Source organism: Halichoeres trimaculatus, unplaced genomic scaffold (genome assembly GCF_033239565.1).
Source record: "Halichoeres trimaculatus isolate MK-OKI-2021-1 unplaced genomic scaffold, fHalTri1.1 fHalTri1_scaffold_10, whole genome shotgun sequence".
Lineage (NCBI taxonomy): Eukaryota > Metazoa > Chordata > Actinopteri > Labriformes > Labridae > Halichoeres > Halichoeres trimaculatus.
Genome location: NW_027437187.1, coordinates 37,790,719 through 37,814,476, shown reverse-complemented (window position 1 = coordinate 37,814,476; position 23,758 = coordinate 37,790,719). Strand labels below are relative to the sequence as shown.

Genomic DNA, 23,758 nt, shown 5'->3' with positions numbered 1-23,758 from the left:
ACATGAGTTTAAGGCTAAAATATGGGCTAATTGCTAACCTGTTAACTTTACCTTTTCAGACATCAGGAAGGAAAATGTTGATTAGTTTGGTGATGAAGTTTATCCATTTATTCACTGTTAAAGGACAAAAAACACGGACTTGCTGCTGGTTCTAGGCACCAAACCATTCAGATTATCAGACTTCGTACATTTTTTTTACTTGTTTTCATTTTTGTATTAATTTCAATCATTGAAACAGAAACTGTTCATTAAAAAAAAATTCAGTTCAAACTTTAGTGACTTCAGAAAACTGTTTTCACCCTGACTGAGATTCATTCACAGCCAAGACAAGACCTCAAACCCTTCAGGAGGAGCAAGCTGTCAGGATCAACACACGCTGTCCACCAGGGGGTCTGATGAGACGGACTCTGTTCTACTCCAAACACTAACTGCTTCATGAGTTTACTGTCAGACACATAACAAATACTTGATTCACTTCAGTGTGTATGTCTTTACATATTCATGTACACTCACTGTTATCAGGCACACCTGTCCAACTGCTCGTTAAAGCCAGTCCAATAGAGCACCTTTGGGATGTGGGGGAACGGGAGATTCTCATCATGGATGTTCAGACGGCTAATCTGCAGCTACTGCGTGATTGCTGCAGGGATGGTCGTCCTTCTGGAAGCTTCTCCCCTCCCACAGGTGACCTCTGGCGCGCTGACAGAATCAGGTTCCTGGTCTCCTCCCTGACGAGAGCTGAATACATAAAACTCCCAACACACCCAGTGTAAAATAAAAAACCCAGAAACATGATTCAGGTTTTATCAAATCTTTATTTATTACAACGACCTCTCTGTCTCCATGTGTTTTTATTCTCCTCATTAAAGTGTAACATCTGAGCTGATTAACAGGAAGTGATCATCGAGTGACGGCGTTAGGAAATGTACAGTGGAAGAAAAAACAAAGTGTAAATAATAAATAAAAGATTAATGAGAAAACATTTCTTTAAAATCCATAAAAACACAGAGCGGACGCCTGAAACAGTCGCTGCAGGTCAGAGAGAAAGGATTCAGTCGTGTTACGAATTATTGCTGCTGAGTTCATAGTGTAAGGAAAGAAAACTTGGTTCCTCTTTAAAATCATGAATCAAAGCTCGTAGGAAGCGTCGGTAAAGAGGTGATTTGTTAAAGGTGAGTGGCTGAAAACAGATCCTTCCTCCTCTGGGTGGATGTTTGGTCGGTCCTGGGCGTCAGTGCTCTGCGGCGGCTCGAGCTACAGAGGAAAACAAAGCAGAGAGAGCAGCACGGTCAGCGTGTCACGGTTTGCATCAGAGAAACCTTTGAAATGAGTTTGTTCCTCTGACAGGAAAGCTGAAGAGAGAGCACTCAGCAGGTTTGGGGTTTGTTTTCAACGTGTTTCTGCTCACCTGAAGTTCAGACAGGCTGAGACTTAAGGAGGAAGGACGCATCCATACAGTGGGGAAAATAAGTATTAAACGTGTCAACTTTTTTCTTATCACATTTATTTCAAACAAAATTTCTCCCAGACATTGGTATGAACTCAAATAATCCACACATGAAAAGAAATCACAACGTTCAGGTCCATAAATAATGATTATGGTGAATTAAGTACGATAACACAGGAAAAAAGTATTGAAGACGCTAACTGAGACTCATCTAATACTTAGTGGAGAAGCCTTTGTTTGCAATGACAGCTTCCAGAAGCTTCTTGTATGTTTGAACTAATGGCCCACACTGCTCAGGTGTGATTTTGGCCCATTCCTCTGCACAGATTGTCTTTAAATCTGGAATATTCTTTGGTGCCCTCTGGTGAACCCTTTTCTTTACTTCTTTCCACAAATGTTCAGTTGGATTGAAGTCAGGTGATTGACTAGGCCGTTCTAACAGATTGATTTTCTTTTTCTGAAACCATTTGAGAGTCAACTTTGCCGTGTGCTTTGGATGGTTGTCCTGCTGGAAGGTCCAGCCACGTCTCATCTTCATCATCCTGGTGGATGGCAGCAGATTCAGATCAAGAATTTCCCCATACATGGCTCCATTCATTGCTCCGTCAATTATATGAAGTTTGCCAACACCATGAGATGAGAAACAACCCCATGCCATGATGCTTCACCTCCAAACTTCACTGTTGGTGTAGTGTTTTTTGGCTGATGTGCAGAGCCATTTCTCCTCCAAACATGGTCTGTAGTATGACAGCCCAAAAGTTCAGTTTTGGTCTCATCTGACCAGACAACATTCTCCCAGTATTCTACAGGCTTGTCAAGATGCTGTTTAGCAAACTTTAAACCAGCTTCAACATGCCTTTTCTTGAGGAATGGAGTCTTGCGAGCTGAGCGTCCATAGAGGCCATGGTGGTGGAGTGCATTGCCTATTGTTTTCTCTGTAACAGTTGTACCTGCTGCCTCCAAGTCTTTCTGGAGCACTTTCAGGGTGGTCCTTGGCTGGTTGAGTCCTCTTCTGACTATCTTTCTGACTCCCTGGTCAGAAATCTTCAAGGAGCTCCTGTGCGTGGCCTGTTGATGGTAAGGTGGTGCTTCTTCCACTTGTGAATAATGGCCCCAACGGTGCTGACTGGAATATTCAGGTGCTTTGATATAAGTCTGTAACCAGTTCCATTCTGATGCTGAGCAACAATCAGGTTGTGAATGTCTTCAGAGAGCTCTTTGCCTTTACCCATCATGAGGTGTGTGCTATTTAACTGCTTGGTGAAAAAAACACCTTTTTTATAGGACCATCAATTTGCTCTAGCCCAGCTGATGTTGGTTTGCACTAATTGGAAGTTCAAGTAATAATTACTGACAGATTTCAGGTGGTATGGTGCATTTCCTGTCCAAAGTATTCAGCCTTTCCATGGTGTGTTCAATACTTTTTTCCTGTGTTATCGTACTTAATTCACCATAATCATTATTTATGGACCTGAACGTTGTGATTTCTTTTCATGTGTGGATTATTTGAGTTTATACCAATGTCTGGGAGAAATTTTGTTTGAATTGCAGCTTTAGAAATAAATGTGATGAGAAAAAAGTTGATGCGTTCAATACTTATTTTCCCCACTGTATTATTATTCTGCACTTGTACATTGTATCTGAAATTCCTTTCATAGACACAAAACATCGAACAGTTTGGTTGTGAAAGTTTGCAGCTGAGCTATTGAACCTTGTCTAGTGAGGGGGTGTCCCAGTTCTCTGTAAGGTGAAGTTGAAGAGCTTGAAACGAAGACACACCTGGACCTCACCTGAAACCAAGATGTTTGACAAAGTCCCCATGATGTTGATATTTTTTTCAGATATCCATTTTTTTGCTCCTCCACGTAAAGATTATCCATGTTTGAAATGTTGTGTTGTGTTTTAATGTCTCTCATTGTAACAATCGAGCTAACGCTGCTATAGCTACAGCTAATGCTAATAATAGCTACAGTGATGTCAGAGCAGGGCGACACATTCACAGCAAACAGATAAGCTGCATTAGCTGCATAAGCTAACGTTAAGCTAACGTTACAGTATCCAGAACGTTAGCATGCCCTAGCTTAGCTGTCTCATCTCTCATGTACTGCAGTCCGTGGAAGTGAAGTCTCCTGTGAATGTGTAACTGCTTTAGCTTTGACCGCCTCTGGGAGCTTTCTGCAGTGAAAAACGTCCACATGGTGGCGCTATTTGCACTCTCTAATCAGCTTGTTGCAGATACGTCTGTTCTTCTTCTCTGTATATGACGGGGCTGTGTTGAAACCTTAATGACTGAAACTTTTGTCTTCATTTGATTGGATAAAGAAACAAACACATTACCTCTGGACCAATCACCTATCAGCCAAATATAAACTCTGTTTCCACAGGATTTTTTCCAGAATTAAAAAACAAAACAAAACACACAACTTCCACCAAACACCACCTTTGACAGGGAACAGCAAAGCTTCACTGGCTGAAAGCAAAGGTCAAAACAAGCACCAAGAAAACACCCCCAACAAAAGGAGCCAGGGCTGAGCACAGACTGAGCACAGACTGAGCACAGACTGGATTCAGGGACTTCCTCTGAAGAATCAGTCAGGATGAGGAGGTGTTTTCATCCAGGTAACTTTTTATCTAATCCGTGCTCAGTCCTGACCAAAACGCCACAGATTATACAAACACACACACACACACACAGCGAACAGAATACAGAGCACACCACCCAACAGTGACACAACAGATATACCTGGATCAGAAACTCTCACCGACTCTCCTCCCCTTCAGTCTCTGCACATCAGGGACACACAAGTCATTTCATGGCATGTTTGAACCACTGACGCCACAGCGCCGTGAGAAGGTGACACTAAATACACATCATCACTAAGAATAAAGCTTTCAAGTTCCTATGAGATTTTTGCAAATTTTCGAAACTTTAAAAAAAAAAATTCAAATTCATTTTTTTAATACTGCAAATCTTTGGAAATATTTAATTCACAAAATTAAAAATAGCAAACTTTAAAAGGTTGATAACTATCTTTTTAACAAAGCAAATATTTATTTATTTTTTATTTTATTTTTATTTTTTATTTATTTATTTATTTCTTGGGGTGGGGGTTCTGAAAGTACTTTTTTTTCTGAAAATTAATACTATTTTGGCAAATTTTAAGAATATAAAATTATTTGGTATTTTTGCAAATTTAGCAAATTGAAACATGTAAAAAAAAAGGAATTTTTATGACATTTCAAAATTTTTGGAAAGCACTTTTGATGTGTCTTTTATTTTTGTAATATTAAAATTAAGGCATAACTTTTTTTTTCTACTTTTTAATAATTGCAAATTAATTAATAACAATTAAATTTATTTGTTTTCTAATTTAGCAAATATAAAAAAATAAGCAAATTTCTGAAATACCATTTAATTTTCTGTAAATTAATAAAATTTTCGCAATTTTTGTTTATTCTAAATTATTTGGAATTTTAACAAATTTAGAAAATAAAAAAAAAACATAATAAAAACTGCACTTTTTTGACATTTCAAAATTTTTGGAAAGCATTATTGACATGTCTTTAATTTTGTAAATTTATTATATTTGCAAGTTTATTAAAAACAATTAAATTTATTTCTTTTTTAATTTAACAAATATTTTGAAAAAGTTATGCAACACTGAAAGTACCATTTTTTATTTTTTCTGCAAATTAAAAAATTCTTCCAATTTTTTAAAATTTTGAAATATGCAGATTTTTTTTATTTGTTTTTCTAAGACAAAAAAAAACTTGAAAATAACTGTAAAATTTTGGCATTTCAACAATATTGGAAAGCATTATTTATACGTCTTAAAATTATGTAAATTCGTGAATTTATTAAACTTATTCTTTTTTATCATTGCAAGTTTATATTAATTTAAAATTAAAAAAAAACTAAGACATGTACAATTTTAAAAATTCAAAAAACTTTGTGTTCAGATAATTTTTCACTAGATTTTAACTGTTTTGAATTTAATCCACTTTTTTATCTTTATTGTGAAGATAAAGTAGATTTTGTGTCTCCTGAATGACTTTAATCCAGGTGAGCTGAGGAAAAATGGCTCCTATTAAAGTAAAGGTTGCAGACCCCCTGGGCTGGACTCCCCTGTTGATGGTTTTTAGAGGTTTTTAGAGGTCTGGACACAGTAAAGATCATCATATTCCTGGATGCGGCTCAGGGACCTAAAGAAGAGCTGGGTGATGTTAACCACGGTGAACTGACCTGCGACCAGTTTGCTCTTGCGTGAGGCCTCAGAGGCCAGAGCCTGGGACACGTTCATGATCCTCTCCTGCTGCTGCAGAGCCGAGTCCAGCTCAGTGAAGTCCAGCGGGGCAGACGGCTGGATGTTCTGGACACTGGGGACACAGAAGTCCAGTTTACTGACACGCACCAACAGCTGATGATAATCTCACCTTAAACCATGGATTATGAACGGGAACATGTGTGAAAGTGTCCACACAGAGGCTGAAAGACGACAACACTCTGAACTCCAGCTCAACACCCTGAGCTCTGTGCTCTACCTGGATTTGGTCAGCAGGTTCTTGATGCGCTGGGCCCGGCGGGATCTTTCCTCCTGCTCCTCTGGGCTCAGAGGCTCCTCAGAGTCGGACTCTATGTAGCGTTCCGGGATGGGAACTTTCTGGGGTTTGGCGAGCTGCAGGTCAGACGGGGAGGAAGTCAGTCACATGAGCTCAGAACTCAAGGACGCAACGTAAAAACTTCAAAACGCAGAAAACTTGGTCAACCTTTTTTTTTCATATGATTCTTATTTATCCTTGATTTTATTACATTTAAAGTTTCAAAAGGACATTTCTGAAGGTCGTCTGACTCAGACAGATGCTGCTGATGTGTGTGTGTGTGTGTGTGTGTGTGTGTGTGTGTGTGTGTGTGTGTGTGTGTACCTCCCGGCTGATATCCAGGTCATATTCGCAGGGCTCCACGTCCACCTCTCGTATGTGCGCCGTCACTTTCACCCAGTCATCTGATTGGATCCTGCCTCTCTCCTTCACCTGGCTCCGCCCCTCGTCGCTCTGACCCTCAGCGACAGGCCGCTCCTCCTGCCAGTCAAACACCTGAGGAGGGGAGGAGTCAGAGTCACACACCTCGCCTGGTGAACATAAACATAAATTAATCCAAAAGGCTGGAGGTTTTAAAAACAGGAAACTAATTTTATCCAGAAAGTAAAAATATCTATGTAGAAAAAATCACCTCCACCAGTGTCGTAGCAGATAAAGGTCAAAGTTTTCTTGATGTTTGATTTGTATAAGTTTAGTTATTTGGTACCAACAGTATAAAAAGTGCTTCAAAGATGATTCAGTCTTGTAAAAGTGGGGCAGTGTGAGTCGTCTGTTAGTTGAGCTTAATTAGTTCATCAATTATTAAATTAGAATTAAATCATTTTCTAATTTTAAACTCAGAGGGACTGTGAGGACGATCCGTTTGGAGCAGACTGCAGAGACACCTTTGATCAAGAGACAGGTGAACTCTGTCAAAGAGACGTGATGACGGCAGAAAAACCGCTGCATGTGGGTTAAAGTAGCTCAAACTTTAGCCTTTAGCTTCTGAGTTTTAGCCTTTAGCTTCTGAGTTTTAGCCTTTAGCTTCTGTGTTTTAGCCTTAAGCTCATACTTTCACCTCTAGCCTCTGTGTCTTAGTCTTAGCTCAAACTTTAGCCTTCAGCTCCCGTGTTTCAGCCTTTAGTTCATACTTGAGCCTTAGCTCAAACTTTAGCCTGTTCAGTCTTTGGTTCATGCTTAAGTCACTGGCTTATTTTTCAGTCTTTAGTCTGACTTTACAGTTTAGCTTGTGTTTTAGCCTTTGACTGATGTTAAAGCCTATAGCTCATATTTTAGCTCTAAGCTTGTGTTTCAGTATTTACTTTGTGCTTTAGCCATGAGCTCCTCTTTGGGCCTTTAGCCTGTGCTTGTGCTATTGGCTTGTGTTTTTGTCTTAAGCCTGAGTTTTGGCTATTTGCTTGTGTTTAAGCCTTTAGCTCTTATTTTAGCTTCAAGCTTGTGTTTCAGTATTCAGTTTGTGCTTTAGCCATTAGCTCATGTTTAAACCATTAGTCTGTGCTTTAGCCTTAAATTTGTATTTCTGCCTCTGGCTGAAGTTTTAGCTCGTGTTTTAGCCTTTAGCTCATATTTCAGGCTCGAGCTTGTGTTTTAGTCTTTAGTTTGTGCTTTACCCTTTAGCTCATACTTTAGCCTTTAGCTCCTGTTTTAGCCTTGAGCTTAAACTTTAGCCTAGTTAATACTTTAGCCTTTGGCCACTGCATTTTGGCCTTTAGCTCATACTTTAGCTTTTACTTTAGCCTTTTGCTTGTATTTTTTTCTAGCCTGTGCTTAAGCTACTAGCTCATACTTTGGTCTTTAGCCTGTGCTTGTGCCATCAGCTAATTTTTATGTCTTTAGGCTTGGTTTTGGCTAGTAGCTCATGTTTCAGCCTATAGCTCATTTTTTTAGCCTTAAGCTTGTAATTTAGTCTTTAGTTTATGCTTTGGCCTTTAGCTCAAACTTGAGCCTTTAGCTTCTGTGTTTTAACCTTGAGCTCTTGGTTTAGCCTTTAGCTTGTGTTTTAGTGCTCAGCTCATGTTTTAGTGTTTAGCCTGAGTTTTAGCTAACAGCTTGTGTTTTAGTTGATAGCTTGTGTTTGAGCCTTTAGCTCACGAGAAAGCCCTTAGTGCATATTTTAGCTTTAAGCTTGTGTTCAGTATTCTGTTTGTGCTTTAGCCATTAGCTCCTGTGTTAGCCTTTAGCTTGTGCTCTATCTCTCTCCTGTTTCTCTTTCTTCTTCTCTTCTGTCCTTTTTTTCTGTCTGACAGTTAGGCTCCAGTGTCCACCATCACTACAAAATGAACCACAGAAATCATTTTCAGCAGAGAAAAACACAGATCTCTCCTTAAAAATTAAATTTTTGATTTGGAGTTTGTGTTTTTAATTATCTTGTTGAGGTTTTGGACGGGAATGTCTGAGAATCATTAAACATCTTCTTTTGTCAATTTTAGAAGCAAAAGAGTCGATTCCGGTAAAACAGGCTGCAGAAAAATTACTGAGGAGAATTCAAAGTTATAATCAGTGAAGGTGAACAGATGGACCAAAGAGCCTGTGAGAAAAGGCCACAGGAGGAAGGAAGACGCTCACACTGATCAAAAACTACAGCTGAAATGTAGAATTTTCACCAAAGTGTTGGAAAAGTTTGAGTTAAATATGTTGGAGTAAAAAACGCTGCACGCAGAGATGATATCTTCGCTCTGCTCTCAGCTGCAGCTCATTCAGACTGATACGACCTTTGCACAAAGAGCGCGCTGGTTTGTATTCGCCCACCTGACCTGACCCTCCCTCTGGCTGAGTCTCAGTGTGAGGTGAGTGTGTGGTGAGAGGTACTTGTGAGTAATCATCCAAGGAGCAGCAAAGCCATGCATACATCCTCTCCTCTCCTCTCCGGCAGCTTCTGCACCGGCTGACCTGCCGCTGCGCTCATGCTCGGAGAGTCCCATGCCGTGTTGTGCTCGGGAGAATCACAGAGAGGGACAGAGAGACAGAAAACCATGCAGAGACATTCAGATCCCAACACCAACCAGACCCCAAACCCCCAAAACCAGCACCAGGTTAGGAAAAAGAGAGGCGAGAGGAGGCTCAGAAGCAAAGAAACTCTTTATTGTCGAGTGCAAATCTCTACATGATAGAAAAGAAAAGAGGAAGAGTCTCGTGTTGCTTCTCAAAGGACACAGAGTTAGGATGTGATTAGCGGTCTCTAAGATCTCTACGATATTTCTACTCTTCATCGTCAGCAGCCTCCAGCCTCTAGTTTCTGTCTGATCTATGGTACGGAGCGGGGGGAGGGTCAAAGCAGTATGGCAGAAAGCTTTCAACATGAATACTCTGAAAAACAGAGTGGACGACGAGGCTTACGCCGTCCACTCCTCGTTTCTACTTATTTATTGCGTTTCAGCCTGTCTAGTGTATTTCTGATGCATAAAACAGCACAGCATAGGCCACTTTAATATTTCACAGCGCTCAAACATGAGCACAGATTCTCTTCACGTCTTGGTTTGTGGCAAAGTGAAAATCCACCACGGTCAGAGGATGAAAACAGCCTGTGAGTCTGTACAAGGAGAGGCTGCTGCACTGATGGGTAAATATAAAATGGTGTAAACACGGTCGGTGCTGGTGGAGCAGAGGAAATAAACCTGCCTTCATGGAGAAACGCGTTGAAGAGATTACACGATGACGATGTATTGCTCACTGTTACAGGGACAACTGATTCAAGGATTCATGGGAAATGTAGTCAGATCACAGAGATCACGTGTTAGTCTGTGATTCATTTGAAGACTTTGACATTTTCACACTCCGACGTCTTGTTAGCGTGGTTAGCATGGAGTGTTGGCGTCAAAGTTTTCCTTTTGAAGCAGCAGTGTGCCCACGTCTTTCCACCCCCACACAGAAAAAACAACCTGAAAAATCTGTGTTTCACTCGTTCAGTTGATATTTGATTACGAATTTTAAAAAAAACATTGAAAATGGTTTGATTTCTGTTTTTTCCTTTTTGAAATGAAAATAAATAATAATATGCTCGTAAACTACTGTGGGTGAGAGCGGTGCTCTTTTTGGATGAGAGCTCAGCATGGATATGAGGAGAAGATGATCTGATTGAAGATCTCTGGTGAAGTGTTTACATGTGAAGTGATCTATTTCCATCTGGTGTTTACATGTGCCACAACATTTAATCAGACACATGATACACGCAGATCTATTAAAATAAAAAATGGAGGTATTTCATCTATTATACAAAGCAGAAGCGGTAGTTTTTCCCCTTTTCATAAAGGTTCCATATTGTGCAAAAATCTCTTTATTAAGTCTTTTAGTGAAATGTGTGGGTCTTTGTCTTTCCTCCCAGCCCACAAAATGTGATATTTAATGACCAAACCTGTTCTTAGTAGAGCTTGTGAATGAAATCCTGACCTAAAACCAGCTGTTTGGATTTAGGGGATTTGCAGACGTCAGCGATTCCCTTTTTGACCAATCAGGAGCAAGTCTGACCTGATTGGTCCACCAGAGAGAAATCTCTCCAGCAGCGGGGAGGAGAATGCCACAGTTGAAGAGCCATCACTGCTCTGTTTTTGGCTGTAAACAGTCACATAGTTCCATGCTCAAGCTTCCCATCTCAGAAGAAGACAGACTAAGTGTCTAGAGTTCATTTATCAGGAAATGTTCCAGCTACACTCAGTAAAACTGAGCATGTGTGTGCTAGTCACTTCACGGCCGACTGCTTTTCCAACTTTGGACAGTCCAACAGAGGGCTAGCCAATAGACTGGTCCTGAATCCAGGCGCATTACCAACCATCCTCCAACAAACCTGGGACCCTGGAAATGTGAGTATTTTAAATGCTGTGTGCTGTGGAGCAGATGGAAGAGCTTTTCCTCAGTGTCCCCCCTGTCTCTGTGTTAGCTTCAGGATGCTAACTTTAGCTGCAGTTAGCCTGTTGTTTTAGCCTGTAATGTTACGGTAAACGAGCTTCTCTGTTTTCTAAACATTGTGCACTCGGAGCTCGTGGCGCCGCTCTCAGTGACGTGGAAGAGCGGGGCGGTATCAGCGGTGGCTCATTTACATATGAAGGCCACGCCCACTAAATCAGAGCGTTCTGAACAGAGGGGCTATGAGAGCCTGGAAACAATGCTGCTGTGCTTGATTTATTGGCTTTTTGGACCAAAACATGTTACTACCATTTCATGAAGACATCAATGATCCAGATTAAACTGCAGGAAAGGAGCAGGAGATGCTGCTAACGCGCTCTTACTGGAAGCACTGAAGAGGAGAAGGCGTACAGAAGATCGAGGGCCTTTTTGTTGCTGCCGTGTGATGTTTTAATTTGGATGACTCGCTCTTCACTGTCATGTTTAGTAAGGGTACGTTAAAAGGACCAATCCAAGAGCTTTTCCTGATGCCCAATGAAGGGAAAGCCTCAGAAATTGCCCGGCGATTTGAGGCATTTCATCCCTCAAATCATGGGATTGGTCCATGTTTTTGTCAGGACAGAGCACGCTCAGACAGAACCTAGCCTGACAACTTTCTGATTCACTGTTTACACGACAGGATTTGACTTTTCATCAGTTTGGGGAAAGGAATATACGACCGCTGTGCAACCGAATAAAATTCCAATCAGATTTGGCCTGTTCATTCTGATTTAGGTGTTTACATGGAGCAGTTTTATTCAGTTTTAGCTTCTAACCTGATTCTAATCGGAATATTAGATTTTCTTTGGTTGTCATGCCGTCATCTGTAAGATTCACTCGTTCTTCTCCTTTGACTCAAACGGGAGAAGATACAACTTCCGGGTCACGATGATGAGGCCGTTAATTCAACTTCCCTACATTTGATCTGTATTATCAAAGGGAATATTAAAAAATGAACCGATTTTCATTTGTTTTCATTTCAAAAAGGAAAAAACGTGAACAAACTGTTTTTTCAATGTTTTGTTTTTTGATTCTTAACTGAACATCGACTGAACGACTGAACGAATGATCCACAGCTTCTGAAAGCTCGTCCCTTTGCATCGTTTCTGTGGGTCAGAGGTGGAAACGCACACTATGATTAATCATGATTAAGGAGGTAAAAGGCAAAAAAGATCGTCAGCAAAACAAGGCACTTGGATTTCATTAGACGGAGAGAAAGACGGGAGGTGTGATGGTGATTTGTGCCACTAGCGTTGCCTCTGTCGTAGCATCGACCTGACTCTTCTTATATATTTCTATACCCAACGTTCCCATCTATAAGCTCTATATACCAAATCTCTACAAAATATAACTGTACAGCTGTGTACTGAAAATATCCCTCAGTAAATAAATAAAAGTGTACGAGGACACAGTATGTCGATGCACATCAGCGGGCTCTTCTCTCGACTTGTCTCGACGTGAAAACAGAGGAAGAAAGGCAGAGCGCTGCCTTCCTTCCCCTCCTTTCCTCAGTGGGTTACATTCAGGGTTGTGTCAGTGAGGTCCCACCAGGGGGCAGTGTAACACGGGGTGAAAGTCGCCCCGTCCCAGTCCAGAACCAGCCACACGGTCTCCTGCTGGTTCTGACTCCAGGGTCCTTAAAGCATGAACCAAGCCAGCTAACCAGCGCGGTCAGTCCCGCTCATTAGCTTGTTAGTGCTAACGCCACACAAGACTAGCGTGTTAGCATTCCTGCTAGGTTATTAAGTGGCCGGGGGCTGAAGGGTGGCGTAGCAGCAGTGGTGGTGCAGGTGGTGCTCCCTGTGTCTGCTGCTGCTGCGGGAGGAGGAGGAGGGGTAACGTACGGAGGCCGGGGCGTCCGAGGTGTTGGAGGGCAGCCTGGAGGAGGAGGAGGAGCGCTGGGAGGCCGCCGTGGAGGTGGAGAGGCCCGCCGACGAGCGCTCGCCCTGGCTCAGGTTCCTCTTGCGCTCGCGGACCAGGGACTTCTGGTGGCGCTTCATCCGCTCCAGCTGCTCCTCGGCCGTCATCCGGCCCCGAGGGGGGACCGCCGGGAGCTGGGGGGCTTCGGTGGGGGATGACAGGCGCTCAAAGGCACTCTTTGGTCTCTCCTGTTGAGACTGGGAGGAGGAGGAGCCAAACAGAGAGGCGTAAACAGAAACAAAGAGGAGATGAAACCTCCATCACAAACCTCTGCCACACCCTGAGGCCTGGACTCACCCTGGCTGCAGAGCTCCCCGGGCCTCTCCTCAGGGTGACGTAGGATGAGATGTAGTTTGACTGGTTCAGTGCAGACGAGGAGCCCGACAGACCTGAGTGATCAGAGACGCAGAATGAGAGGCTGACGTCGGTCAGGGTGGATGAAAATTCAGAGAAACATGAAGTTTTCTGCTTCGACTGAAGACGTCTGGAGTCACAGAGATTAAATTTGTTTAACTTAGAGATGAAAATATCGCCCTCTGCTGGATAAAAGGTGGATTTTCAGACATCTCCCTCCTTCCTCCCCCTGATGCTGAGAGCTGCACCGAGGGTTTTCTGTTTGTTTGGATCAGGGGTCTGCATCCTTTACTTTCATAGGAGCCATTTTCCCTCAGCTCACCTGGATTAAAGTCATTCAGGAGACACAAAATCTACTTTATCTTCACTATAAAGACTGAAAAGGGAATAAATCTTGTAAATAATTATCTAAACAAAAGGTTTTTTGTATTTATAAAATTATACAAGGGATGTCATAGTTTTTTATTTTTAACAAATTTGCTAATATTAAAAAGAAAATACAAAATTTGTCATGTCAAAAATTACATAAAATTGTGAAGTTTATGTTATTTGAATATGTGGCAAAAATTTTCAAAAAAAATATCCAATTTAAAGAACATGCCAAAATAAAAATAAAAGAAATAAAAATAAAAAAACTTAATTAAAAAAAATTGCTTATTTTTTTTTAAAAATTGCTAATTTTTTAAAAAAATTCTAAAACTTTCAAAAATCAGCTCACCTGAATTAAAGTCATTCAAGAGCAACAAAATCTACTTTATCTTCACAATAGAGAAAAAAAAGGTATAAAATTATAAACATAGTACGAAATCCAGTAAATAATTTTCAGTAAGGTTTCTTTTTTAAAAAATAAAACTTCACATGTGATATCTTAGTTTTTTGTTTTTAATTAATTTGCGACTACTTGAAAAAAAAACAAAAAAACTTTCAATGTCATAAATTTAAAAAATTTGTTTTTTTCAGAAAATAAAATTGCAAAAATTCAACATCAAAAAAGGAAATAAAAATAAATAGCAAAACTGTGCAAAAAAGTTCCTAAATTGTTATAATTAAAACAAAAACAAAATTTAAACTTTTGAATTAAAAAAAATAATAACTATAAAAAAATTGTTTTATATTTAAAAAAAAATCAAAGAAATTAAAAAAAAAGAAAAATGCAAAAAAAGAAAAAAAAAGTCATAAGTTTAAAAAAAAAACTGGCAAATATTTGAAAAATATGCAAAATCTTGAGTATTTGCAAGAATATTTGTACAGAAACAGTAAAGTTTGTCCGTCTCAACATCAGATATCTTGTCTTTGCGGTGTTTTTAACTGAATATAAGTGGAAGACAATTTGCAAATCACTGTTTTTTTATTTTTATTACTTTTTAAATAAAGTCCCTGCTTCATTGGGATTGGGTTTGTAGTTTAAAAATGGATTTCTCAGGCGTTGAACTGTTGCAGCTCTGATTTCCTAAAACTCACACTCTTTTGTTGAAAAACCTGAGAAATAACTTTTCTGATTGAAATAGTGACGTGATTGTAGACACCAACAAAGCCTTTCTGTTCTTTAAAACCTTTGTATCATATTTTATGTGTATTGTAACGATGTTATTCATGTTTCTAAGTATTTAACAGACTCTCCTCTTCTCGCCTGTTGCTCCTCTCTGTTTTCTCTGATTTCTTGGGAAGAGTTGGACTTTATCTCAGACAACTCTTGAAACAAACTCTGAGCTTCATGTCTTACTGATCAGTTTTTACCTCTTACCTTTGTTTTGGTAATACTGGTAGTCCGCGTCAGACGCCATGCTGTGGTGGCTCATGGCGGGCAGCTCGGGCTCACTCAGGTACGTCCTCAGGTCGGTCTGAGAGCGGTCACAGCAGCAGGTGAGAGAGATGAAGCCTCAGTCTGAAATAAAGTGTGTGTGTGTGTGTGTGTGTGTGTGTGTGTGTGTGTGTGTGTGTGTGTGTGTGTGTGTGTGCGCGGGGCGTACCTTGCAGTCTCCATTGATGGCGTACTGCCCCGTCTCCCTGTCCCTCTTCCTCTCATCTGATTGGCGTTTGAGCCCACGCACCGACGTGTGGCGAATGACCGAGGCCTCTTTGGGCAGAGGCGGGACCACGGGCGGCGTCTCCTCGTAGTCGTAGAGGCGAGGCAGCGGTGGCCTGGGCGGGGCCATCTCCTCGGCCTGTGATGGACCAGGATTCAGTATTTTCATAACAGTCTGAGTTTGTGTTTGGATGCTCGGTGACAAACGGCTGCTGCTGCAGCGACGGCGCGGGGATACTCACCCACTTTGGCGCGGCGCTGTGAGGCAGGGTGTGGGAGAGGATGGTGGGGATGGAGCTGCGAGGTGGGGGCTTGACCTCTGGGTTATGAGAAGGCACTGCTGGGTCTGACACTGAAGGCACTAGTTTCCTCTCTGGTGAACAAACAGGAAGTAGACAGTCAGTTTCCACGGGAACAGCTTCTCACGTCTCTTTCTCTGACCCAGCAGCTATGAGCGAGTCACTGACCCGGGTTCTGGACAGAGTCGATGGTGATCTTGTAGTTGGCTTTGCTGGCGCTCAGTCCTGCCATCACGTCCTCGATCCTCCACAGCTCTCGCTTCATATCAGCTTTCTCCTGCCGTGGTTAAACACAGAGCAGTTCAAAAGATGAAACTAAGACGTAAAGAAAGAAACCCTCCAAAACAAGGGTCTTCAACCTGTGGCTCCTTGAAGCTTAAAAAATATTACTGAAATAAAGAATAGTTATTTTTCTTCCAGAGGGTATTGATGATTAAAGACACTGACACTAAATAAAATCCTGTGTTAACATTTAGTTGAACTAAATCTTCATCCCATCTGTCAATAAAGCCTGCCACCGCTCTACTTCACCTCCTACAACATCAACAGCCCACCAACTTTCCATGCACCTGTGGCTAACCTCAAGTTTTACAGCCCTGGGAAGATAACTACATCTACAAAAAGACTCATCTGGAAGAAAATACTGATTAAAAAAAATTAAAAAGTGAGTTGAGCAATTAAATCAATTTATGTGATCAATTTCAAGAATTTTTTAAATGTTTTTTTTTTTATTTAACTTTTTGGAAAAAATGATTTTCTTTTTTAAATTTCATTTAAAAAAAAGCAAATTTTAAAATTAACATTTGAGGAAAAAAGGTTTTATTTCAATTTTTGAGGAAAAAAAAGATTTTTCAATTTTATTTTGGAAAAAACATGCAAATTTTACTAATTTGAGAAATAGTCATTTTTGTGCATAGTTTTTACATTCAAATTTTTAAAGATTTCTGCAAATTTTTTGAATTTTTTTTCCTAATTTATAAAGTTAAGATTTTTTGAACTTTTCTTTAAATTTAGAAAAAAGTTTTACAATTTTTGAAAATTTTGCAAATTTATGACATGTCTGCAAAATAAATATTTTTTCAAATTTCTGCAATTTTTTTAATATTCTTTGAAAAATTAGCAAATATTAAACATTTGCACAACTTTTTGAAAACTAAGCAACTATTCTTATTTAAAATTTTTGATTGTTTCCCAAATATATGAAATTTCAAAATTTTGGGAATTTATTGCAAATGAGTTTCACATATTTTAAACTTCATTATTTAAAAAAATGGCAAATTTTCTTTTTTTATTTTTTTTTCTAATTTTTGCAACATATTTAAATTTCTTAAATTTTGCCAATTTTATAATCATGTTACAATTTTTTAAAAGTTTTTTTTTAAGTATTTGCATTTAAAAAAAAAATTAAAATAAAAACTAAGAAATTACACAAACAATTTTATAAACACAACAAACTAAAAAGTTTTATTATATTATTCACTGGATTTTTTACTGTTTAGAATTTTATTCACTTTTTTGTCTTTATTGTGAAGATAAAGTAGATTTTGTGGCTCCTGAATGACTTTAATCCAGATGAGCTAAAGGTGAAGGTTGCAGACCCCTGCTCTAAGGTGACCCTGCTCTGAGCTGCAGTACCGCCTCTCACCTGGTGGGTGGTGCTGTGGTTCATGTGTGCCTGCAGCACCAGCCTCAGCTGCTCCACAGATCTCTCCAGCAGACTGTACTCGTCCCAGGCGTGCGCCATCTCCTGCATCACACACGTTACACATGTTCAGTCACATCAGGCGGTTCACAGCGTGTGAAGAAAAAACACCATCAGTCAGAAGAAAAAACACCATCAGGAAAACACACGGACTGAGCCTTTAAGGTGGCATAGTCAGAAAAGATAAACACGGACAGATTCCTGAAGCGTCTCTGTGACGTACCGTGGACAGGCGGGATATCTGGGCCCTGATGGTGACCAGGTCCTCCTGCAGCAGCCTCTGCTGGTAGGCGATCTTGCTGGCGTGGGCCGGCTGCTCCTGGTACTTCTCCATCTGCTGGTGGGACAGATCCAGGACGCTCTCCAGCTTGTCCTGAGGAAGAGGAGTCAGTTTGACACAGTTTGATGCTCTGAGGCCTCCAGAGGGCAGTGTGGCTCCACCGTCCCTCCGTCCCCTCCTGAACTTCCAGGGTTTGTCAGCTCCTCCTTGTTGTTTCTCACTCCTCGTGTGTGTGTGTGTGTGTGTGTGTGTGTGACTCTGCCAGCTTTAACCCACACTCTGAGGCTTTAGCTTCAGCTCCTCCTGCTTTTCTCACCTTCCTCTCGCAGCTCACTTTTCTCTCTGACATGAACTTCTTTTACTGCCACAGATATCAAATAAAAAATCTAACGTCTGAGCTGAATCATCATCTTTTATCAAACTGCTTCTTTAAAACGAGCAGAGCCAGCTCTGTCCTCGGATGATGCCACACATTTCAAAACACTTTTCTTCTTCTCCGACGTGTTTGCACATTGACTCATGGCTCTGACTGACAAAAGGGAGGTTAAAGAGGCAGAAAGCACACCTTGTCCTCCTTCAGAGCGCTGATCCTCGCCTCCAGGTCCTTCAGGATCTTGTCCTGCTCACACAACCGGCTTAACTTCACCTGCAGGGGGAGACAGAGAGTCAGTTTACTTCATTACATCTTGGTTCTGGCTGTGCAGCTGCAGATAAACTGGACCGAGCTTTTTCCATGCATGCAGGTTGTTACACTTAATATTCACAGGCTCATCGCTCCCCTGCTCCTGTTCAGGTGTAATTACTGAGTGTGAGCACATTACGCAGAGTGGGCGCAGCTCAGCCGACGCTTTTAATTACAGTGTCAGAGCAGCTTTTGTTAATTAATCCATGATTAAACCCTGCAAACCTCGAGTCAAAGGTTGAGTCACCTCCATCATCCTGTCGTAAAACAACAACACAGGATCCGAGTAACGAGGCTGTGACTGAACAAAGAGCTAATGCACATGCATCTTAACACTCTGCACACTCTCTACGGCCGTCAGATGAATTATTAACCCTGTTGTTTTCTCCACGCTCGTGTTGTTGTTGGATCCAATCAAATATTCATCGCAGACAACGCTCTCATGAATTGTTCAGGCGGCTGCGTATGAAGCTGCTGCTGTGAAATAACTTCACGGGACATGTGAGTGTGTTGGAGAAACGTCAGGGAAGTGTTTTCATAATCAAAGTGAGAGGGTTTCACGTTCAGCGATTAGTGCTCAGTGTTTTCCTGCTGCTCCGAGCTCAGAGTAATAACACGCCGCTGTCAACGCCCACGCCGTCCCCGCGGTGGATAGCTTTTATTTTGCTTCATCAACCCTCATTTACTCCCCTGGACAAACTGTAGCTTCATATCCCCGTGTGCAGAGACTGAGTCCAGAGGAAACAGTGGATGTGGCCTCCAGCACCCAAAAGTGAAGCCTAACGTCTGGTTTAGACTCTCTGCACTGATGATGTCACAAGGCGACATCAGGCTCAAACAAATGAAGCCTGTGCCGTAGTGCTGGGCAGGAACAGTGTCTATGACACACCATCTTGATTTTTTTTTAATTTACAAAAAAATTTGAATTTTTTCAAAAATTAACCCAAAAAATTTTGATGTTGTAAATTTCATGAGTTGAAAGAAATTGCAGAAAATTCCCAAACTTTTAAAATTCTGAAGATTTGCAAAAAAAAGTTAAAAAGTATAATTTCAGAAAGTTGCACATATTTTTTGATAAATTGTAGGAATTTCAAAAAATTGCCAAAAATTAAAATGTTTTAATATGTAGAATTCAACAAATTTTTAAGTTTGCCAAAATTTAGGACAGAAATTGCAAAACCTTCAAAAAAAATTTTTTTTTCTTATTATAAAATAATGTAAAAAAAAAAAAGACAGTAAAAAATATTGTAAATACTTTTTGATAAATTGTAGAAATTTCAAAAGTTTGCAATTTTTTTTTCAAAAATTAAAATGTCAATAACATGTAGAACTCAACAAATTTTGAAGTTTGCCAAAATTTCAGAAAGAAAAAATTGCAAACCTTAAAAAAAGGATTTTTCTGAATCTACAATAGTGTAAAAAAAATGCAGGAAAAAAATGCAATTTTTTTTGGATAAATTAAATAAATTGTAGGAATTTCAAAAGTTTGCAAATTTTTTTGAAAAATTAAAATTTAAGTAAAATGCAGAATTCAACAAATTATGAAGTATGCAAGAATTTTAAAAAAGTTTGCAAAATCTTCATAAAAAATCTGGAATTTTTTTTCCATTTAAAAAAAATGTAAAAAAAAATGACAATAAAGAATTTTTCAAAAGTTAAAAAAAAAGGTTTTTCATAAATTTGATTAATTTGCATAGTTAATGAAATTTTAATTACCTGCTTAATTATGAAAAAATAAATTAAAAATAAAAACTGCAAAAAAATTAAAGTTGTTTTTTTTGAATGTGCCAAAATTTCCAAATCACCAAAAAATGTCTTTTTTTTTGAAAATCTGTGATTTAAAAAAAAAAAAAAGACAAAAAGTTAGTTGAAGAATTTTGCAAAATTTTCAAAAATTGTAGTAGTTGTTGTTTTACAAAATTACTTATCCATTTATTTATTTTAAAATGGAATTTGAATAATTTGTTTCAATTCTCAGTTCGCAGACCCTTGGGTTAGGAGGTATTAAACCAAGTCTCTAACCACTGTGGGAAGGGGGGGGGGTAAAAACACCACGGCTGCTCCAAATCACAAACAGGGACTAAATTTGGACCCTAGTTCCTGGGGTTGAAAACTCTTAAGAAAGCTGTGAGGTGTCAGAAAAGGATCACAGGAAGTAAAGCGTGAGCTCTCAGGGTGTTAAAGTGTAACTCTTGTGTGTTTGATGCATTTCAGAGGCTTTCACTTACATCCACGTCGCTTTCTGCAACCTTCACAGGCTTCCCCGAGTCCTTCAGCGTCTGACTTCCAGCTACCTGGAAATCACAGAGCCGACATTCACAGAAGTTACTTGTGTTGAGAGCAAAGCGTCTGAATGACAGTGAAGTGCAGGAGACAGAGACCAGCTACACGCTACAGAAGACGCTACACGGCTGAGACACACTATCTGTGACACATTCTCTTTGCCTCGTGTGCATGACGACATGAGTGAGGGTTGGCACACAGAGTCCGCTCTTCCAACCAAGAGCACAATGACCATGGACGCTTTGAAGCCCTGCACAGGTTGACGTCTCAGTAAAACATCTCTACACAGTGTTCTGCCTCTGTCTTTGGAGAGAAACAGCCTGCACTGCTCCGGCTCAGCTGCTCACGCTGTGTTTCACTGCAGGGCCGCACACTTAGAGCCCGCACTTTGAAACAGCAGACGAGAAGGTCCCGAACGGCGCGGTAAATCTGCACATGAGTCATTGTTGAAGCTGAGTCACTGCGCCGGAGCAGGAGGCTGCGCTCCTTAAACACCATCTCTCACTGACCTTTCTGAGCTTGTTTTCCAGAATTATCTGCAGAGGTTTCCTCCTCCCCGAGCAAACAAACCCCAGCATAAAAACACTGAATAATGTATTCACATTAAAACACCAGCGTCTTTTCTCCTGCAGACAGCAGAAGCTGCTTCACAGTTAGTTTACGGCTGAGTTTCCTTCAGTTTGATTCACTCAAAATGTTTTTAATCTGAGCCAGATAATCCTGGGAGGCTTCCTCTTTTCCAAAAACAAACAGAAGCAGTCATTAAGCTCAGTAAAAACAGTAAATAACGCTGTTTCTCATGGAAACACGGCTCTCCTGACAGCCCTGAGGTGTTTGAAGCAGAATAAACTTATTACAATGATTCCTCCAGGTCAGTCTGAGAGTCAGACGCTGTGAGACGCTAAAACAGCTGAAAACTTTAAAGGTTTACAAACTGGGAGACGATCAGCTGGATTAAAGGAGCAGTGTGTGGAAGTTTTTAGTATTTGTCTGAAACAGTAACAGAAGAAATGAAATTAATGTTTAAATCTGTTTGTGAGCTTAATACAAGTGAAAAATAATTCCCATAAACTTTACTTTTCTTTGTGTTAAGTTGGAAATAAGCTGTTTATATTTACATTACTGCAGCTCCTGTTCACAGATGCAGATATAACTAACGCCATGTTTGTCTACGGCAGATTTTGGGGGACAAAAAGAGCAAAACACTTTTTTTTTTTGTTATATAAGCCTGGTTTTTGTTTTTACAGTAAAAGAAGAAGACAGTAGTTGTTGTTAAATATGTATCACCTCTGGCAATTAAGCTATCTTTTTTTTTTTTGCATTTTTAAAAATAAATTTGCATTTCTTTTGTATTTTATTTTTTTTAATTTTTGCGAATTTGGAAAGAAAAATCCCATTTCTTTTTCAAGATTTTGCAAATTTTTGAAATTTTTGCAAATTTCATTATCTTCATTTCTGGAAATTTTGCAAATTATTTTAATTCTTTTATGAAGAAATTGCATATTTTCTTAAGTTTTAACATTTTTTGAAAATTTAGCATTTTTTTATCACATTTTTTTTCTATATTTTGGCAAATTGTAAACATTTGATTTCCCTGAAAGAAATTGTGACATATTTACATTAATTGAACTTCACGAATTCATGAATTTTTTGACATAACATTTTTTTTTTTAAATATAAGCAATTTATTAAAAATAAAAAACTAAGACATTACATTCACAATTTTATAAACACAAAAAACTTCTTATTAAATATTGATTCACTAGATTATAACTATATCTAGAATTTTATCCACTTTTTTTGTCTTTACTGTGAAGATAAAAGTAGATTTTGTGGCTCCTGTACATATGAAATTTTAAAATTTTGGGAATTTTTTGCAAATTTTTTTCTTATTTTTTTAAACTTCATTATTGCAAAAATGGCCATTTTTGCAACATATTGAAATTTATAAAATTTTTCAAATTTTATGAATATCATAATGTTACAAATTTTTATTTTTTTCAAGTATTTGTAATTTTTTTTAAATAAAAAGCTAAGAAATTCTATGATTAATTTTATAAACAAATTAAACTAAAATGTTCAGATAATTATTCACTAGATTTATACTATGTTTAGAATTTTATCCACTTTTTTGTCTTTGTTGTGAAGATAAAAGTAGATTTTGTGGCTCCTGTACATATGAAATTTTAAGATTTTGGGAATTTTTGGAAAATTTGTTTCTTATTTTTTCAACTATATTATTTAAAAAAAAAAAGGAATTTTTCAAAATTTAATATTTTTTTCTAATTTTTGCAACATATTGAAATTTATAAAAAAAAAAATCAAATTTTATGATAATAATAATGTTATAAAAAAAATTTTTTTCAAGTATTTGCAATAAAAAAAACCAAGAAACTATACGATTAAATTTATAAACAAATTAAACTAAAATGTTCAGATAATTATTCACCAGATTTTTACTATGCTCTGAATTTTTATTTACTTTTTTGTCTTTATTGTGAAGATAAAGTAGATTTTGTGGCTCCTGATTGACTTTAATCCAGCTGAGCTCCTATGAAAGTGAAGCTTGCAGACCCCTGGTTATGATGATCAGCATAAATGACGCCATCTTCAGGATCCCCTATGAACTGCAAAGGCTGAGAGTCTCTTCGTGACTTAGCGGTTTTGTAAAAGAGATTTTGATCCCAATGGGTGTTATATCTGGTTAAATAAAGGTTAGATTAAAAAAATGGTGATGGGATGTTTTAGTAACGCTCCATGACGCTAAAATTCTAATTTCTACACACTGCTCCTTTAAACGAGCATCATATCAGACAAACAGGAGATTTCTGTGAGTTAAAGGAGGTTTACGTGAATTAAAGCAGCTGAAGCTTCAAATTTAACAGCACGTTGTGGTAATCCTGAAGGATCCTGGCTGATTTAGAGCTGGATTAACCTCCTGACACACTGGCTTCATGTCAGGAAATCGACAGTAAAATTAAGAAAGCATAAAAACTGTGCACAGGTGAGAATTTAGAAATAGAAATATTCATAAATTTCGTCCTATCTTGAGCTCCAGAGGCTAAATTTGGGTGTTGGTGTGCTCTCTGTGGGAGTCGAGTCAGACGTGACACAGCAGAGCCCTGTGTGCAGCGCTTCAGAGACGATGGAAGAAGCAGCTGGCTTATCGACCACCGGGCCACAGCCACAGCCACAACACATGCACTGCCGAGCCGTCCCATGCCCACCGCGCAGCAGCAGCATCGCCAACGCCAACGCCACCACATGGGAGGAGGAGGAGCAGGAGGA

The 23,758-nt window shown here is 39.3% G+C and overlaps 1 protein-coding gene across 10 annotated transcripts in view; it reads right to left on the bottom strand.

The window, feature by feature from the left end:
* Positions 1 to 806: 806 nt before the first annotated feature.
* Positions 807 to 23,758, bottom strand: part of LOC141796085 (pleckstrin homology domain-containing family A member 7-like) — a 200,321-nt gene continuing 177,369 nt past the window's right edge. For 4 of the 10 annotated variants that reach the window (XM_074676987.1, XM_074676991.1, XM_074676990.1 and 1 more), the window contains 15 exons: positions 20,416 to 20,481; positions 18,071 to 18,151; positions 17,449 to 17,598; positions 17,169 to 17,270; positions 15,692 to 15,800; positions 15,467 to 15,597; positions 15,169 to 15,363; positions 14,943 to 15,039; positions 13,142 to 13,233; positions 12,769 to 13,041; positions 6,371 to 6,541; positions 5,990 to 6,123; positions 5,691 to 5,824; positions 4,191 to 4,231; positions 808 to 1,254 (listed from right to left, as the gene is read on the bottom strand). In XM_074676987.1, the coding sequence (XP_074533088.1) occupies positions 4,206 to 4,231; positions 5,691 to 5,824; positions 5,990 to 6,123; positions 6,371 to 6,541; positions 12,769 to 13,041; positions 13,142 to 13,233; positions 14,943 to 15,039; positions 15,169 to 15,363; positions 15,467 to 15,597; positions 15,692 to 15,800; positions 17,169 to 17,270; positions 17,449 to 17,598; positions 18,071 to 18,151; positions 20,416 to 20,481 (1,761 nt within the window). In that variant the 3' untranslated portion in view covers positions 808 to 1,254; positions 4,191 to 4,205. Of the gene's footprint in view, positions 1,255 to 4,190; positions 4,232 to 5,690; positions 5,825 to 5,989; positions 6,124 to 6,370; positions 6,542 to 12,768; positions 13,042 to 13,141; positions 13,234 to 14,942; positions 15,040 to 15,168; positions 15,364 to 15,466; positions 15,598 to 15,691; positions 15,801 to 17,168; positions 17,271 to 17,448; positions 17,599 to 18,070; positions 18,152 to 20,415; positions 20,482 to 23,758 lie in introns of all 10 variants that reach the window. The other 6 variants (XM_074676985.1, XM_074676983.1, XM_074676986.1 and 3 more) reach the window with 3 other exon arrangements.